Source organism: Coccinella septempunctata, chromosome 6 (genome assembly GCF_907165205.1).
Source record: "Coccinella septempunctata chromosome 6, icCocSept1.1, whole genome shotgun sequence".
In the NCBI taxonomy this organism is placed as follows: domain Eukaryota; kingdom Metazoa; phylum Arthropoda; class Insecta; order Coleoptera; family Coccinellidae; genus Coccinella; species Coccinella septempunctata.
Window position 1 is genome coordinate 10,655,785 of NC_058194.1, and position 19,261 is coordinate 10,675,045.

The 19,261-nt window shown below is 35.1% G+C and overlaps 1 protein-coding gene across 2 annotated transcripts in view; it reads left to right on the forward strand.

Annotated features, from left to right (window-relative positions):
* LOC123315166 (laccase-2-like) overlaps positions 1–19,261 on the forward strand; it is a 150,635-nt gene that overhangs the window by 39,346 nt on the left and 92,028 nt on the right. The window contains exon 1 of one of the 2 annotated variants that reach the window (XM_044900757.1): positions 10,871–11,119. The exons of the other annotated variant lie outside the window; for it this stretch is intronic. Within the exon in view, the coding sequence (XP_044756692.1) occupies positions 11,105–11,119 (15 nt within the window). The 5' untranslated portion in view covers positions 10,871–11,104. Of the gene's footprint in view, positions 1–10,870; positions 11,120–19,261 lie in introns of those variants that run through there. 2 annotated transcript variants of the gene reach the window in all.

Genomic DNA, 19,261 nt, shown 5'->3' on the forward strand with positions numbered 1-19,261 from the left:
TTCTACTAGGGATGTAAAGTTCTTCATCTTCGGTGATTCGGACAAAATATCAATATTGAAGTCACCGCCAATAATAATCTCGGCGCCTTGTGCCATACATATAGACAAAATGTGCCACAATTGATCCATAATAACATCAAAGGCCGCAGTAGACTTATCTGGACAATAAATACAAAGCAAAATGATGTCTCTTCCCCCCAAACATACCTGAGCAGCACTACATTCCACAACAAAGGGTATGCTGAGATTATTAATATCCATTCATGTTTTGTAAGGGATGTTGTTCCTGACGAATAAAGCGCATCCGCCATGCTTAAATCGATTTCTACAATGATGTGAAGCAAGACTATAGCCTGGTAAAATGAAATTAGTGAGCTCCTCAATAGTTTTCCAGTGTTCAGTTATAGCAAGAAAATCGACATCATGAGCCTCAACAACATATTGCAGTCCACTGAAAGCAGTTCCTATAGACTGAAGATTTTGGTGCAGAAAACAGAAATTTCGACTGCGGGATATGCTCTTAGGTTTCCTCGGTATACCCCTGTTTCCAGTAGTCTTCCAGTTATCTTGATTAACGACTCTTTTATTTATTTCACCTGTACAGATTTTCAGTCGATAAGTTGGTCATAAGCATTCTGAATATCATTCTTGCACCAAATAATTATCTATAATATCTATACGCGCCCATTTAATGATTCTAAACTGCTACTCCTCCAATATATTGGGAAATATATTTTCAATGGTTTCCTTCGGGAAATCGAATGCCAAATCGTTGATCGAGCAATAAAAGTTTTGTGAAACTTGATTCAAGTACCTTTTTGGTGGAAAACAATTTCAACATTTTTTTTCAAATGAAGTGAATATATTTTTCCAGGCAAAGGGCAAAGAATTATTGTATGTCATATTGGCAGTGACACTGGTTTTTTAACTGGAGGACTCTGGACTTTCCAATCCAAAAAAACTGGTGACTACCATGAAGAAATGGATGGTCAGTCCTTCCAAAATCTAGGTATACTTCCTAAATTGGAGAAAAATTCTATAGTAGTTTTAGATAATGCTCCTTACCATTCAAGGAAAATGGAAAAAATTCCTAACTCACAATTCAGAAAGAGTGATATCCAACAATGGTTGAGGGAGAAAAATATTGATTTCACCCCTGACCTCATAAAAGCGCAATTTTTGCAGATAGTCAGGCAAAACAAAGAAAACTTTTGAAAAATACATCGTGGATGAAACCGCAAAGGCCCAAAATATTACTGTACTTAGAATACTGCCCTACCACTGCGAACTGAACCCTGTTGAATTGATTTGGGCCGATGTCAAGAATTTTGTGGCGGATAAAAACACGACATTTAAAATGGCTGACGTCCAGAATCTTTTTCAAGAGGCTCTCTCAGGGGTTACTTTCGAAAGATGGGGAAAGTGCGTGGAACATGTAAAACAAAAAGTTGAGGTGGACATGAGGAAATTGGATGATATAACACCAGTCATCGTCAACTTAGAAGAAAGTTCTGCATCTTCTGACGACACTACGGACTAGTCACTTTTACAAAAAATATTGTTACACATTTATATACATAGTATGTATTAAAGTGGGAACTTTAGATTAATTGTTCATTACTGAGACTCGTAGATAAGCATACATATTTTTCACCGGAACTGGAACACTTAAAAAGTTTTAAAATATAACGCTCTCAGAATAAAATTTATCAGTACACCACTGCATTATCACGTTCTTGACGCGTGATCACTGCATGCTGCAATGTTAAGGCAATGTTAAGGCGCGTATACATCTGAGCAAAATAGCCGAATGAGCACGTCGCGTAGCACCGAATGAGCGTTTATGCGGACAATTTTTCTTTTCGACGCACGAACAGCATGAGCTTGTGTTCGGAGCCGCTCCAAAGGATGTGTCAGTTTAGTGCTTACGAACTGGAAACTTAGAAAAAAGGAATCATTCTATGTATTTTTTTGTTTGTTGGTATATTTATTCCATTAGTTTATTGCTGTATTAAATAATTGATTGTTTGGAATTTTGTTAACCTAATTTATTTAGTCAAATATAATATTACGTTTCGGGTTCGGGCCCTTTTTCAATCTTTATTTTAACAATTTCCAAGTCTTCTGCCTGTGGTGCATGTGTCTTCATTCTTCATTTCGTAATGCGAAATGCACCTTATGCACCACAGGCAGAAGACTTGGAAATTGTTAAAATAAAGATTGAAAAAGGGCCCGAACCCGAAACGTATTATTATATTTGACTAAATAAATTAGGTTAACAAAATTCCAAACAATCAATTATTATTTAATACAGCAATTCTATGTATTCTATGTTCTGTGGATGGAAAACTTGGGTTGTGCTAGTGCCTCTTTCATAATTCTGTACGAGTTGCTAAAGAAGAAAAGACGACGGCGTACTAGATGGTCTTCACAATTATATCTACAAAGAATTCGAGTCCGTAGCCTCAACAGCACTTTTTTTTGCACGACATTCAGAGTGAGGGCGACAAAATTGGGCGGTTTTCATACTTTTTTATTAAATTCAAACACGTTTCTTGCGAGAAATCCATATTTAAATGTGCGCGTTCGGTTCGAGGAAAAGATGTCAACTAAACCCGTCCACACTGAGCACGAATTTTCTTTGATGGACCGACAAATTGCGGATCGGCTCCGCGCAACATGAGCGCGTTCGGTGCGGTGTGTTTTGTCCGTCCACATCTGAATGCTCATTCGGCGCGATGTGCTCATTCGGCTGTTTTGCTCAGATGTGTACGCGGCTTTACGTGAAGGGCCCGCTTTACGGCTGGCCTCCTGGATTTGGATATACTAACGCGTACACATGTACGCGCGCTCAACGCGGCGTCTAACGCTCTCATATGTACATAGCCGTAGATACAAAGAAATAAGGAGTGGGGCACATTTGTTCAAAATAGAGTTGAGGAAATAGGAAGATAAACTCCCACAGGCAGCTGGCATCATATATCAGGCAGGGCAAACCCAGCTGACCTGCCCTCATGTGGTTGTTCTCCCACTTATTCACTGATCAAGATGTGGAGGGCCCTGGTTATATTAACAGAAAAATGATTGGCCTGTTAGGAAAACAGGTAGAAATCGATGAGGGAGAAATTCTTAGAGGAACGAATAAGACAATGATAACATTGCTAGATAACGGGGTATGCTGTGCTGACTTCCACCCGGATTATTTTAGTGATTACCCAAAGACAGTGAGGATGGTAGCTTGGATCGATTTGGCAACAATATCAATGGCTGAAAACAATGAAGAATTAAAGATATTTCAGCCCAAAGAATGAACAAAGCTGAGAAATACATTTTCAAGTTAATACAAACTAGTACGCCCAGCGATCTATTTTTTCGGTGGATCCATCTTTCACCACCAAATCAATAAAAATAAGTCAAAAACGAAAATAATATCAATCAATCAAATCAACCCGACTTATACACTGTAGTGATGTTTACGGACGGAGAAGGGATTCATTCATGGCGCTCAAAAACCGTGCCGCAGTTACGAAAGTCCAAATTGCATTAGTGATCGCGAACCTTCGACAATAGAAGATGGTACTCATAGAAGAAGTGATTTTTACCCCCGGCCGTCCAGTTTCAAGAAAGACTCTTCCACGAAGGTCAATATCGTAATTATCAATGCTGCAGTTTGTTAATTTTTCCCTTATTCAGATTAGAATGCCGAAGCGAATAATTAGCTATATGCAAGGAAGGATGGAGTGACTTCTTACCAAGGATTATAAATTAGGGTTTATAATCTACAATTTCACCCTTTTTTTTCTATTCAGAATATTTTACGGATTTCTACTCCGGGAGAAATATCAGTTCATAATAGAAGGTCAGAAAAATTAGTTAGAGTAAATAGAGGAATAAATATCCTAATTTTTTTCATTACCGAGTCCCAGCGCCAAAGATTAAAATGAACCTCCACTATTCTGTAGACGATGGACAGCATGTTCCCCATATTTTTTCGAATGTATAAAACGGCTGGCCAATAATATTGATGAGAAATGTATCAGATTTACCCAAAAAAATTTATATTTCTTTCTGACCTTCTATCGTGAGTATGTTCCTCTTTTTGTTTTGAAAATATGAAATGGCCAAAAAAATTTAATTCCCCATGCACCCATTCCATCAATTTTCTTGGATGGCGATTTTAAATTTTGGAAAAAAAAGGAGCATGCGCTAAAGAGAATACCGGTTCACTTTCTTCGTTGGAGGTGGTTTTTCTGAGTGTATTGTGCATTTTGAACTTGAAAAATGTGGAGTATACGCTTCATCGTAAATTGAATAGTTCATTTCGGCCCTCGGAGATGTAGTATAAGCAAAATATTATGTAAGGATATTTTAGTCATCCCTCTATGTACTGAAGTATATTGAAAATTGATGGCTAAAGCCTGAGAACATTCTGATACCTTCCTCTATCCACTAATTTTCTTGGCTGGCCATTCTGAACTTGAAAAACGGGGAATTGGTGCTTCAGAGTAGACTGAACTTGAAAAATGAGGAATAGCTGCTTCATAGTAGACTGAATAGTTCATTTTGAACCTCGGAGCTGTAGTATGAACAAAAAATTATGTTAGGATATTTTAGTCATCCCTCTATGTACTTCAGCGATCAATTTCCTTGGCCGCATGTTTTGGACTGTTTTATCTTCTGGAGAGAAATTCTTGAAACATAATGAATAGAAGAAAAATCAGTTCATTTGATCGTTGAGGGTGGCGTTCTAGGGCTGTCAGAATGAAATAAAAAATTTTACTGAGTTTATTCTGATACATTCCTCTATCCACCAATTTTTTTGGCCGACCATTCTGAACTTGAAATATGAGGAATAGGCGCTTCATCGTAGAATGAATAAATTATGTTACGATATTTAAGTCATCACTCTATGTACTTCAGCGATCAATTTCCTTGGCCTATCATTTTGAACTGACTACAGAAGGAATTCTTGAAACATTCTGAATAGAAAAAAACAGAATATCGGTTCCTTTTGATCGTTGGAGTTCTAGAGCTGTCAGAATGAAACAAAATTTTTTATGAGTACATTCTGATACATCCCTCTATACACCAATTTTCTTGGACGGTCCTTCTGAACTTGAAAAACAGGAGGAATATGACTGTCTTCGTAATATGAAAATCAATAATGAAATCAGGAATTATAAAACATGATTTATAATCCTTGGTATGAAATGAGTCTTTTTCTTTCTTAAACATAGGTAATCATTCGGTGCGCCATACTATTATAAATAAGGGAAAATAAATTAAGTGACTGCAACTTTGATATGAGAGATCGGCCGGGAGCAAAAATACGATTATATGACTTGAGTGAATAATATTTATTCGAGGAGAATCATACGATGTATGTATTAAAATAAATATGGTTCCATCAGGACAATAGTCTTAATCATGAATCAATTTGGAATGTTAGAACATTATAGTTTAAATATTCCATGAGCTGGGATTTTCAACATCAATGCATTTTGGATTTTAGGATGCAGAATATATTATAACAATTTTCCTTTGATAGATTTTCCTGGAACAGAATTTTTTAGATAGATACCTGAAAACTCCCACCTGAGAGTGCATAAACCAAAGATAGTGTAATATCTTTGGCATAAACCCTTTACTTACTCAAGATGTTTCTATATCTTCCTTCATAGACTAAATCAATTCAACTGTTTGTGAAACTGAACATAACCTCTCAATGTAGTAATTTTGAAAGATCCTCATTTTGAACTTACTGTATATAACTGTAAAGAGGAAAAATTAGTAGTTATGCACTTTTATGCAGTGAAAATAAAAAAGAATCGAAGTTGATATTATCGCAGTTTTTAGGTCTAACTGAAATTTAATATAAAAGTACAAATCTGGGTCAACTGATAAGTGAAGTTAGGTACATAGGTTACGTTACAACTGATGAGCTGATCTCTCTTGTCTGTTTTGCGAAAATGGACCTTGTCGATTTGAGTGATAAGAAGCGTTAGCAGGCACCAGGTGAAGCTGGATGCGTTTACATTCGTGCTGAAAAATCTCGAATTTCAGAAGCTTTTTTCTAGTATTTTCTATGTGATTTCCGAGTCGAGAGTAGCACGCGCCTATGCTCCGATTATTCGTCTTTCGTTTTTCATTTTTCGCGGACAGGAACGTGCAGCGGTTTTCGAAGAAACAGAAAATGGCCAAACTTCTAAATCAGCTGATTTTCCCCTATTACCTCTCCCACTCTGTGCATACGAAATTAGTAGTACTAGAAAACATTTTTTTTAGTCCACGGGATATGAAGTACTTGAAGCCGTTCTATGGTGAAGACGGTCTATTACGAATATTACGATTGAAGACAAGTGTAGCAAATAGATAAGAATAGCAAGATACCAAAAAATTTCCGGCCGCGGTCATCCTACCTGCTAAATGAGGGGTTCAGAGCTGAAGTGAACCAAGTCCATTCAGCCTAGTTTTAAGATGAATGGCTTAGAAGTTGTTCATTACTCATTAATTCAAAAGTGACTTCTTTAGATTTTAAAAGGTTAGAATGTAAGCATATGCTTACATAATAATAAATGAAGAAGTCACTTTTGAATTAATGGGTGATAAACAACTTCTAAGCCAGTCATCTCAAAGTTAGGCTGAATGGACTTGGTTCACTTCAGTTCTGAACCCACCAAATATCCTGTTATGAGAATAAGTCTCTACTACACACACATAAGAAGTCATGCTATATAGGTGTTCAGGGACTCATGTTACTACTCCGGAAAAATTACTGGGTCATAGGAGGACGACGTGCCATCAGGTGCATTTTGAAAAGCTGCGTAATTTGCAGATTGCAGAAGATTTAATGCAAGACCAATTGTGGTAGAATCACCGCCTCTACCTGTTGACAGGGTTCGAGACGCGATGTGTTTCGAAGTGACTGGGGTTGACTTCACGGGGCCATTATACGGACAGGTGAGAAGTAATGGGTGTGTCTTTTCACACGTGCAATGTACAGGGCGGTACATTTAGAATCAAGTCTTTCCACAAAGAAGTTTTTTTAAGTTGTCATTTTCTTTTTTGTTGCCTTATGTTGCCTTTGGTATACTAGACAAAATAAACAGCAAATCTAATTGCTTTTTAACCTTTTTGAATTCCTCATTTCATTGAATGAAAGTTTTGAAATTGTCCCTAACATGAATTACAGTAATAGAACAGCATTTATTGAAAGCTTTCTCGAACATTTCAAAAAAGGAGTTTCTTACTCGTATATCATTAACTTCACAACTGATGAAGGCATAATATATACAACCTCCCAGTTCAACACAATTGATATATTGTTGAATGTGCTGAAAGGTTTCGAATTATACATTCAAGAATGTATAGTACCCACTGATTTTTTTGGGGCCTACCCAAATTGTCATCTCAAAATTGAAGCTATAAGAACGATGATCCGACAATTGTAGTTCAAATAGATACATTTTACCACCCTTCATATTTGTGATATTTGTGAACATATTGTCTAAGCAAGTACACACAAGAGATTTTTACCTGTGTCTTATATGATTCCAAAATTGTCAACAATTTTTGAACGCTTTCATCATCAACTTTTAGCATATCTACATTGAAATCACCTTCAATTTCATAAACGGTATTCTTCATACAAAATAGTGAACTCAGAATAAACTTGAGTTTCTCAAAGAATAGTTCTATGTTTGTTTTTAGAGGAGTATCTGGCCTATTATAAATGCAAACAACAATTATTAATTTTTTATCCAACTGCTGAACACTCATTTACATGTGGTATACTGAAATTTTCAAGTTCAACTCTTTTAACACAAGTATAATATTTCTACCAAGAGACAATGACGGAAAAAACTTCTTCTTTCATCCTGTAATACCTCATTAGGTTACAGATGCCATTAGGAATCTCAAGGGGAGAAATAGTGGTGGTTATGATATGGTCTCAGGTAGAATACTGAATGCTCTGGTTGATCAAATATCCGAACCCTTCGCACACCTCATTGACAACTCTGGCAGGTATCCCCCGATGCTTAAGACCTCTAAGGTTATTCATGTACACACAAAAAATTCCAAGGATAATGTCGCAAACTATCGGCCCATATCTATAACTAGTTCATTGTTTAAGATTTTGAAAAAGCGACACACAACAGAATGCTCAGCTTTCTGAGCAAGTTTTCTATGATTACTAGTGCTCATCAGCATGGCTTTCGTATTGGTTAATCAACTGTGTCTACCACTTGTGAGCTTGTTGGATACTTTTATGACCGCTTGGATGAGGGAGCTGCGGTCGCTTGGTTGTTCTTTGATGAATCTCGTGCTTTTGACTACCTCGACTTCAGTTTCATCCTTAATAGGCTTTATAACATAGGCTTCAAAGGTGTTTTTCTGGTGTGGGTACAGGACTATCTTGAGGATCACTCGTTATTTGTTCGAGTACCTCAGGGATCCGTGCTTGGTCCTCTACTATTCGTTATGTTTGTTGATTCATCTTTTTTTGTGTCAGCTCAGAATGTTTCAGATCTGAAGGAAATATGTGAGATTCTTTTTTATGTTCTAAAAATGTTAAAGAATGTAACAAAACGCATTCACTAAGCAATAACAGATAGTGAATATAATAAATAGTGAAAATAATAAATAATTCAATCTATATATCTACTAATTTAGAACAAAAATCAAATTCAAATATCCAATCAGCAACAAAACAAACCAAAAATGTGGATAAAAACACTTAGGTGAAAATAGACTTCAGGTTCTTTTTGAAACGAATACGTCTTCTATTCGGTATGAAGCCTCTGGATTTTTGTAGACCAAAGTTTATTGAACGTAGAATATTAAGTTTTTCTTGTATTTTTATATTGAATTCCTTTCTGCTTTTTGAGAAGAACATTGATTTTCCCAAAAAATACTCCGACTTCCATAAATATGATACTAGACATCATGAAACTCTAGCATATTCACGTCACAGAACATCAAAATTTGATTCGTCACCATTGTATATTGGCATTGAACTATACAGGGTGATTCATAACTATTGGACATAGGCTAAGGGCAGATTGTTCGGACCAAAATATGGCGATAGGATGAAATATACTTCAATGAAATATTGCTGTGGAAAAGAAGAGGGCGTTAAATTTGAATTTTTTATAAGGGGACAGAATAATATTTTCTTCGAAGTTCGAAAGTCCTTTATTAAAAGAATAAGAGAAGGCATAGAAGTCGGAGGAGGCCACGTAGAACATTTGATTTAAGTATATTCTTTTTATGTTTCATTGTTTTCAATTAAGCTTTATCGTCGAAATAAATGAATAAAATGAATAAATCGTTACTTCAAACCCCCTGCCGAAGCTCTGAATTTTTCAATTGTATTTTTCTTGAAAAGGTATGAAAGAATATACAGTGAAATTATTAGCAAAAAACGAAAAAAAACATTCAACTTTAGGGCCCTCTATCTTGTTCCACCGCATTATTTTATTGAGGTATATTGGTCCTATCGCCATATTTAGGTCCAAACAAACTGCCCTTAGCCTATGTCCCAATAGTTATGAATCACCCTGTATAATCATTTGCCAGAAAGACTAAAAATACGTGACCCCAGTATTTTCAAAGAAGAAGTTAAAAACTTTCTTTTCGTAAATTCTTTTTACAGTAATAGTGAGTTAGAATGTAAGTTGAGTTGAAACGTAGATTGGGTCCTGAAATGTTTTTTTTTTCTCTTTTTTTTGTTTTCAATCCATTGCTGATTATTTAATTGACTTGTCTTATACATGTATGGTTCTTGTCTGAAAGGATGTAATAAAATTCTTCTACTAATATAAATCGCATTTCCTCGATGTTTGCATGGACAGCAAAACTTGGAAATGAATTGCAAATTTTCTAAAATATTTTTTAACAGTTCAACGCCAGAATACAGCTTTCGTTAGATATAAAAGTTTCAAATTCATTTTATTTCATTTACAAATTTCACAACGAAGCGATCTGTTAGCCGAGAACTCACTTTGAAAATAGAGTTTCCGGCTATTCGAAATTTATATTAAAGATCAAATATTTCTCTTCAAAGTTGTCGATTAGTTGTTTTATTCAATTGATTGAAATTGAAATTGAAAATCAAACCACAAGTATCTTTATTGTAATTTTAATTCATATACGAGTAGGTACATAAGCTGTATTTTGGCGTTAAACTGTTCTCAAAGTATATTCTGTGTGACGACACTAGTTGAATCTTCGCTAAAACGAATAGTTTTGAGAGCGAGTGACGGCGATTCAACATCGTTTTATAGCTATCTGCTCACATAGCATTAATAAATATCGATCAGATTCTTTTAGAGGAAACTTATGATTTTTTGATGCAAATTGACGGCGAATATAAAGAAAGGTTAAATAAAAAGTGTGAACTAATCAATTACCTGACAGTGTTCTTTGATCCAATGTAGGGAAAACATTATGTGTGTATACACAAAAAATTTGGTCATTTGTCATATTGAAACCTCTAGAAATATACCACTCAATAGGTTAAAACAGACATTTTAGTTACTATCAACGTACTGTCCTCACTTTCATTCAGTTTTATTTATATCTAACAATGAAATATTTTCTTAACGTTGAACCATAATTTATATTTTCTGTACTCATCCGCCGAATGCCTTCACCTGAAAGTTATTCAACAGGTTATGAATCGGATTTCCCAAGTACTTTTCATACTCAAAAATAGCTACTTATTTTCCGCTGTAGGAAATCACGTGGAGTAATGAAAACGTTATAAAATATGTCAATAGAAGTATATGATGATTCTCTCTCATAGCACTGACTGAGACGTAATCTCCTAATAGGATATCCCACCAAGCACAAGTTTGAATACCATGACCACCACTGGCCGCGGGTATTCCTTCTATTTCGATCCGTCTCCCACCCCATTGTCTGCAGTTTCAAGATACCGCGATTTTTTGAATTTCTTCACATCCACCCGTTAGTTGTCGCCGTATCCATATAGCGAAGAAATCTTTCGACATAGCACGTAAATGTGATTTTGTGATCGATTTGATTTGCTTTCGCGACTTTTTGATCAGTGCTGTGACAAATTAGCCAGTTATTAGCCAAAATGGATTTTCAAGAGGTAAATTATGATTTTTATCGATGAATACATAAATTGAAGTATCAAAGGATCATTGAATGTATCATATTGTAATATTCATTTTATGAAATCTTGATGTATTTGAATACATATTATTGCGTTAAAATTCGATAAATGAAATTATAATTGTTCTTAAAAACACTTTCAAAAATGGGTATAGGTATAGGTATATCTATTTCTTTCACATTCGTGTGATATCACCTTTGAAGAACGACATCAATCGATATAAAAATTTGATCAAGTTCTAAAATATGAAGTAAACAGTAGGTAACGAATAATCTCTGCAAAAACAGAAATCAGTTCCTCTGCTGTAAGCGGCCCAACGTTCCTTTTGGCTTTAGCCTCCCATTTTGAAAAACAGGATAACATCCTTCCACCTTTTAATTATTTCAATTAAATGCCTCAATTGCTCCTTGAGAAATCTTCCTGAATCATTTCTCATTTTTGAACTACATCCCGCTCTTCTCCGAAGTGTATTTGCATTCACCTTTCAGACTTTACTTATACAGGGTGATTCATAACTATTGGGACATAGGCTAAGGGCAGATTGTTTGGACCAAAATATGGCGGTAGGACCAAATATTTCTCAATAAAATATTACTATGGAAAAAGATAGAGGGCGTTAAAGTTGAATTTTTTAAAGGGGGACAGAATAATATTTTCTTCGTAGTTCGAAATCCTTTATTAAAAGAATCAGAAAACGCATAGAAGTCGGAGGAGGCCATTTAATTTAAGTTTATTCTTTTTATGTTACATTGATTCTAATTATGCTTTATCGTCGAAATAAATAAAATAAATAAATCGTTACTTCGAATCTCCTTCCGATGCTCTGAACTGTTCAATTGTGTTTTTCTTAAAAACGGAAATATACAGTGAAATTATTAACAAAAAACGAAAAAAAAATTCAACTTCAACGCCCTCTATCTCTTTCCACAGCAATATTTCATCGAGGTATATTTGGTCCTATCGCCATATTTTGGTCCAAACAATCTGCCCTCAGCCTATGTCCCAATATAGTTATGAATCACCCTGTACATATTTCTCATCATAGTCACTGTTCATCCGGATCCGTTATAACCAAGATCAGAAAACATCAAATGTAATTCAGATTAATCAATTCAATTTCAGAAACCATCAATTGTAAATCAGATCAATCATTCGAATTTCAGAAATAGTCATTTTTAATTCAGAAACCACGAAAACCGAAATAGTATAAATATTAGTCGAGGCTTTGGCTCAGTTGCGGGAAAGTCCATCAAGATTTGATGCCCCATCAAAATTTAGATCTGTTATTTTTGAATGGAGAAATTGAGGATTAACATTTAAATGGAGTATTAAATTTTAATGCTTTCATGCAGCTGGATGTATGTCAGATGAATCTTATGAAGCAGATGGGATTCTGAATGCTTTTCAGCCAATAGTCGTGTCTATGTCTATGTCTATGGTGTTTTTGAGACTAAATTATCAAATTAATTCATGATGGAAACTAGTTGCCTTGCTCCTTGCAGTAGTAAGTAAGTATCAGTCCTATGCGTGTTAACGCATACTAACTTAATTTTTTCTGAAATATCTACAGTTTCTGCAATACAACTGACGATTTACGGAATGAGTGTGACTAAACTGAATTTCAAATTTCCCTTACTGACATTAAATTGAGTAATATGAATTACTACATTGTTGTTTCCTGAAATAAACTTGACAAATTTGAAATACAAATGATTTTTTCTGAGTATAAGTTGATTATTTTTCCACTAGAGCTGAGCTGAACTGACCACCAGGTCAGTTAATATACCATCTTTCAAAACCCATGTCTGTAAAATAGTTTATACATATAAGTGTTCCTCCTTTTTCCTCATCTGTACTACCAAAGTTTGTTGAAAAATTGCAGTGCGAGTGGAATTCGAAAGACCTTCAGTGGGTCGAAAAATATGGTCAGTTCGAAAAATCAGTTTGTGAACTCATTCGAGAAACATGTTTTTCTCCATAACTTCTACTTTCAAGACGCTTTGCATATCTGCATTTTCGCGATATGGCCAAATAAAGCACAACCGACCATACCCTTTCTGAAAAAGAATTTTTTTACCTTACGATCTACGAAACTCAACCCATTAAAATCTTTACAGTCAGTCTTTTTTTCTCAAGACGCATTTGAATATATCCATATCTGTCAAACCGGATGTCGTAGTAATTGTTCGTTTTCAAACTATTTATAACTTCATAGTAAGTTTCACCTAATTGAGGACAACTATCAACAACCTGTCGTGCTCTGGATTTCAGGATGGTTTCTTTATGGAGATAAGTTGTTCATTCTATGACCTTTCATGTTCATGAGTGCGCTTGACATATTCCGAAAAATTTATCCTATTCGGAATATAAAATATAACTTCGTTTCTTGGATGTTTCGTTATGCCTTGCATCTGTACCAACGTTTCACCGGAACTAAAATCTACGAAACGGAGAGAACGCACTGTGATTCTAAAGGTGTTGAAATGCATTTTGATCAGCTTTTCTTCTTGTCAATGTCTGCATAACGCCCATCCGAGCGCCAATCAGTTTCGAGTATTGCTTCTAGGAGTTTATCGTTCAGTTCTTTGAATTTTCTGTTCAAGGATCCAGTTCATGAATAGCTGCATCGGGTTTCTGTGAAGGAGTTTTTCAAACATTTTATTATGCTTCAATAAATACTTTTTTTTCTTCTGAAGTACTGTCGCCAAATTATGTAGGATATTATAACGCGTACCTGGTGTTATCTTCTATAAATAATGCAAATTTATTAGAAAAAAAGAAAATTCCTATTCCTTTCACGAACTCTAACAACGCATCCAGCTAATTATAAAAAGTACTGTACCTCAAAAAAATTTCTGTTGTTGCTATTGATCCTCAACTACTGCCTTATTTACCTAGACGACTGCTTATAAAAGTCATCTTTTAGCGAGACAGCGCAAGTCCTTAAATTGCTCATCGAACTTCGGACTTTTTTCATATACCAGGCGTTAATATTTTACCTTAACCACCCGTTCACCGGATTCAAATTTCATCGTGTGATATATGATGGGAGGAGAATGTACGAGTACTTTCTGCTCCATTCTCCACGCGCTCTATAGGAGCTAATATACGAATTTCAAGTTGATTGGAACTAGTACAAGCAGACATCGACCATCTCATTTAGTCGATGCCTTGACATGTACAGGAATGTATTCAGATACGGGGTCAACAAACAGATTATTATTTTTTTTTTTTTGAATAACATGTTACTAAGATTTTATGCAAATATCATCCATTCATTATTAATGTGGTTACACCACAAAATCAAATATTAGACTGGAAGGAATCATTCATTTCCGCATCGGGCAATTCTTATGTGACATCCTATATATTCTGTGTTAGAAAAATGGACGACAATTAATTGAAATTGATAAAATAATGAAAATATATAAATATATACAGTGTGACTCACCACGATGGCCTATTAGAAATTTATAGAAAACTAATCACTTTAATAATTATCGTCATATACAACTGAAATCATTAACAAATTATACATATACCTAAACCTTCCTCTCGAATAACTCTATCTATTAAAAAAATTCACATCGAAATCCGTTGCGTATTTCTGAAGGAACGTCTGCGTCTGTCCCTATATATGCGGAACGCGACTTTGTTTTATAATATATGTATTGGTGGTGATAGTGAAGTGATGCTGAGGCCAGGTGCAAATAGCAACGCAGGTTGCTGAGGTGACGCAGCTCTTTCCTGCGCTGCACGTACTATCTGACAAGTCACTGTCAAGCTTTATTTGCGAGGTCTTGTTCTTTTCTATCTGTTACAACTACTCAAGCTCCGTCACCTCACCAACCTGCGTTTCTATTTGCGCCGGGCCTGACAACTTGGGTGCAAGATAATGTTCATTTTAGATAAAAAGTAAAACGTAAATGTTAAACACAGCATCTGTTAATCATCATAATGTTGAAAATACTTAACATTCCATGAAAATTTCTGCTACGAACCGAATTTTTGTTTACAATGATGTTAATGATTTTTATTCAGATTGGATTTCCAGATATCCCTCTTTTCCTTCGCTCCTCCATCAAAAAGGAAATGAAAAAAAAAACTAAATATTTCAATCATAAAATAATTTCAATTACGAATTACGAAACATTATAGTACATATGTGTCTGAATGTATACCCATTCCCGGCAGACCAGCAGGCATTCTATACAGGGTCTTTCACGAGGAACCTCACCCATATTTATACGGGAAACTACTGAACGTATTTTCATGATATTCAGCACTTATAAGTATTTCACGATGCTGATGAAATTTAAAATATTTTTAAGGCATGAGCACCTCCGGTTATTCCGGAAATGACGTCAACTTCCGTTTTTCAAATTAGAACACCATTTTTTTATTGCAGAAATAGATTTCTTAGAAAATTTCAAGTTATTTTGATGTAACATTTTTCAGTTTTGGTTGGAAAATTCTCTCTGAGCGGGAAAATTCGAAAAAAAAATCGAAAATAGAGCTCCGCTGAAACAAGAATAACTTCGAGGCTTTTGGATTGAAAATTTTTATTTTTGGAATTTTTCAAGATGTAAGATTGATGTATCCACTTTAAAAATCGAAATCGCGATTCAAGATACAGGGGGTGAAAAAATCGCTTTCAAAGTTAGGGATGACAAAATCGTTGAAAAATCAATTTTTTCAAATTAGAACCCCATTTTTTATGGCAGATATTGAATCTACGTTAAAAAATAATGTGAGTGGTGGTGGTGTTCAAAAGCACAATTTGAAATTATTGTGATATATACAAGGTGACAATTGAAAATTTGACATTTTGACTTTTGAAGAAGTATATAGAAAATTTTACATTTAGGAGATTCAACTTGGTCTTGCTGATGACTGTAGATTATTTTTCATGTCTGGCTGTGAGTTCTTCTGTTATTGTGTTTGTTGTTTGCTGAGAATGACACAAATTGATGTCGAAATATAGGTATTCGCTAAAAAGGTCTTTCAATTACCATTTGCCTTACGCGGCATACACTTATTCTGCTGAATTATCAATTCTCGGCGTGAACTTGTCTCTATATATATATATACATAGTTGTGGAGCTCCACTAATAGGCAGACGTATAATACTCGTCCATAATTTTAATTAATCAGTTAGAAAAAAAAACAGAATCTCTGACACCAAAACATACAAAAAATTTTGAATCGAATTGGTCGGTTATCCCAAAACTACATCACACTACTTTTGAATCGAGTTCAGACCATACTAATAAAACTCCAACTCTTTTGAAACCGCTGTCACGAATGTATTAATTTTGAACAGAAAAATCTCCAGCTCCTTCCCAAAAACATGCATCCTCATTCCAATTTTGAACCGAATAAGACCATGTTCCTGATAGTCATTCCCTATATTGCAGCCATTATTTTGGATTTATATGGATTTTGAAGAAAAATATTCTATCCCGCGAATCCCTCACTTCGATTTCGAATTGAATCAGTTTATAATTACGAATCTCGTCCACTATCTTGAAGCAGTTATTTTTTTTCTAAAAAAATATCAAGGAATACTTGTGTTTTGATTAAATAAAGAGCCGTATTATTATTTTTATATTGAATCTCGAAAGCGTTCATTCAAAGTCGTCAGGTAGCTACATATATCAAATCATGAGAAAAACAATTTTTAGATGAATATAATTAAATTTAGTCCGTAGGCAATTTGAAATAACTCAAATGTGATTCAATCCGGATTTTTCGAATAATTATTTATAGTGAAGGTTTCTCATTCTCAGAGAAAGAAAATCAACTATCAAAAGGAATATATTCATATATATCGGTTTAATTAACTCATCGCTTACTGAACCAGTTCACTGAAAGTCAAATAGACTACTCGCCAAAAGCTGAGGATATTGAGTTAACTTTTGGTTCCTCTTCATAAAAACACAGTATGAATATTTAGTTTCCTTCATGTTGAAATAATGAGAATTCGAAGAAATTAGGTATAAATATCAACAGAAATATTACATTTGAAAGAGTATGAAACTTTGCAAAAACCCGAAATTCTGAAAACTGCAGGAATTCCTGCTTCTTCGAATACGCGCTCAATGCAAAGTTTGTCCTATGCTTTTCACAGAGTTATTAAGAAAATCCTGCACAATTTGTGGGCAAAATTAAGTCAAAAGATATCGGAGCTGTTTAAGTATATCCTGCTGTGTTCTGCGGACATCAAAGGTTCTTTGCGACTAGTTCCAAGCAAGCTCAGTTCGAAGGTAATGTTTGAGATATGATGTGGGAGTGCATTATCATACAAAGGAACTATATCTTCGCAAATAGCTGCGTGAAATTTTGGGAGTACTCCGTTCATAATTTCAACCACATATGTCTGGGATTCGTTGTTCTTGAAGTACTGAAGTCTTGGAAGGATTTTTGAACAGGGCTGCGGTTTCTTCGTATGAGTGGACATGTCCACACACGTACTCGTCGACTATCAGACGAGACGAGTTCATGTCTAGACTAGCATTGAACTAATAAACTCAATAAACTTCATTGAGTTCAATGGTCAGTAGACAGTACGTATTACTATGAATCTCGCCAGTGTACCCGCTCTATTGCCCACTGAATGACGTAAAAAGTATATCTGGATAAAAATCTGCCTGCAACGTGGATAAAAAAAATAGGACCAACATCACACGCTTGCTTACTAAAACTATTCAAGAACGTGATAACAACGTTGAAATCCCAGAAGAATGGAAAGACAGCCTTCTACTGCCGATACCTAAAAAAGGTAACAGAAAAGAACCAGAAAACTACAGGGCATCAGCTCAAAAATATCAGTCTGAAACTACTAACGGCAATAATAATAAAAAACGAATTTGAGGAACAAATAGACATAGCGGAGGAACAACAAGGTTTTAGAAAAAATCACAGCACTATAGATGCAACATAGTCATACAAATAGTGGAAAAGTAAGTAGAATATAATAAACATTTACATTTCTTTGTGGCAAAAAGGAATGACATCTTAAAAATTCTAGAACAAAAATATTTAGACTACAGGCTAATTGTCAGGCAATTTTTTTCACTTGATTTGCTCCTGACAAATCAGTGCAAGAATTTACGTAGAAGTAAATCGGTTATTTCAATTTTGTAATGCATTTCGTTCCAGAGGTTGCAACAATCCTTCAAGATTAAATTTCAATCGATATCTATAGACTAATCAAACCAATAGAAGAATCAAGCAAAGACAACACAATAAAAATCATAACAACAAAAGGAGATACAAAACCCATACCAGTGAATACTGGCTCAGTCCTCCACTGTTCAATGTGATAATTGATAAAATAATAGAAGAGGTCAAGAAGCGCTACGGATGTAGAATTAGACCTAACAAGGTCGATATAGTATGCTACTGGTGGCGGACAATGAAGACGACCTACAAAGACAACTGCATATATTAAACATAACGAAAACCAATAACATGAAGATTTCTGTACGAAAACCAATAACATGAAGATTTCTGTGGAAAAAAGGTAATGTTTGGTGATTAGTAGGGACACTCGAAGGTCCCACTTGGAAGTAGACGGCAGAAGCATAGAGCAGGTTAGGACATTTACTTACCTCGGAGTTGATATCACTAACGATAGGAACATAACCGCAGAGACGAAATACAGGTAATGAAAGCAAACAAAGTTAACGGATGCCTGAGATGAATCATATGGAGAAATAAACACATGTCCACAGAGAGCAAGGTGAGGATATATAAAACAACTGTGAGATCGATTCAAACCTACGAGGCAGAAACCGGAGCTGACACAAAAAAAACAGATAATGAGTAATGCAGAAATGAAGACTCTATGAACAATACAGGCTATAACACTCAGGGACAGAGACAATAAAAACATACGGAAGCAATGTAACATCCAGGACATTAACAAGTGGCAAAAAGCAAGGAATAGAGACTAGTCATGTTGATAGAATGGCACCTGACAGATTAGCTTACATTTACAAAAATAATAAACCATAAATAGTTAATAATCTCTGCTCGACTAGTTATATGATAAACCATAACTACAGCAAAAGATCAACGGGAAGACCGAATAAAAGACGGAAGGACAACCTACTG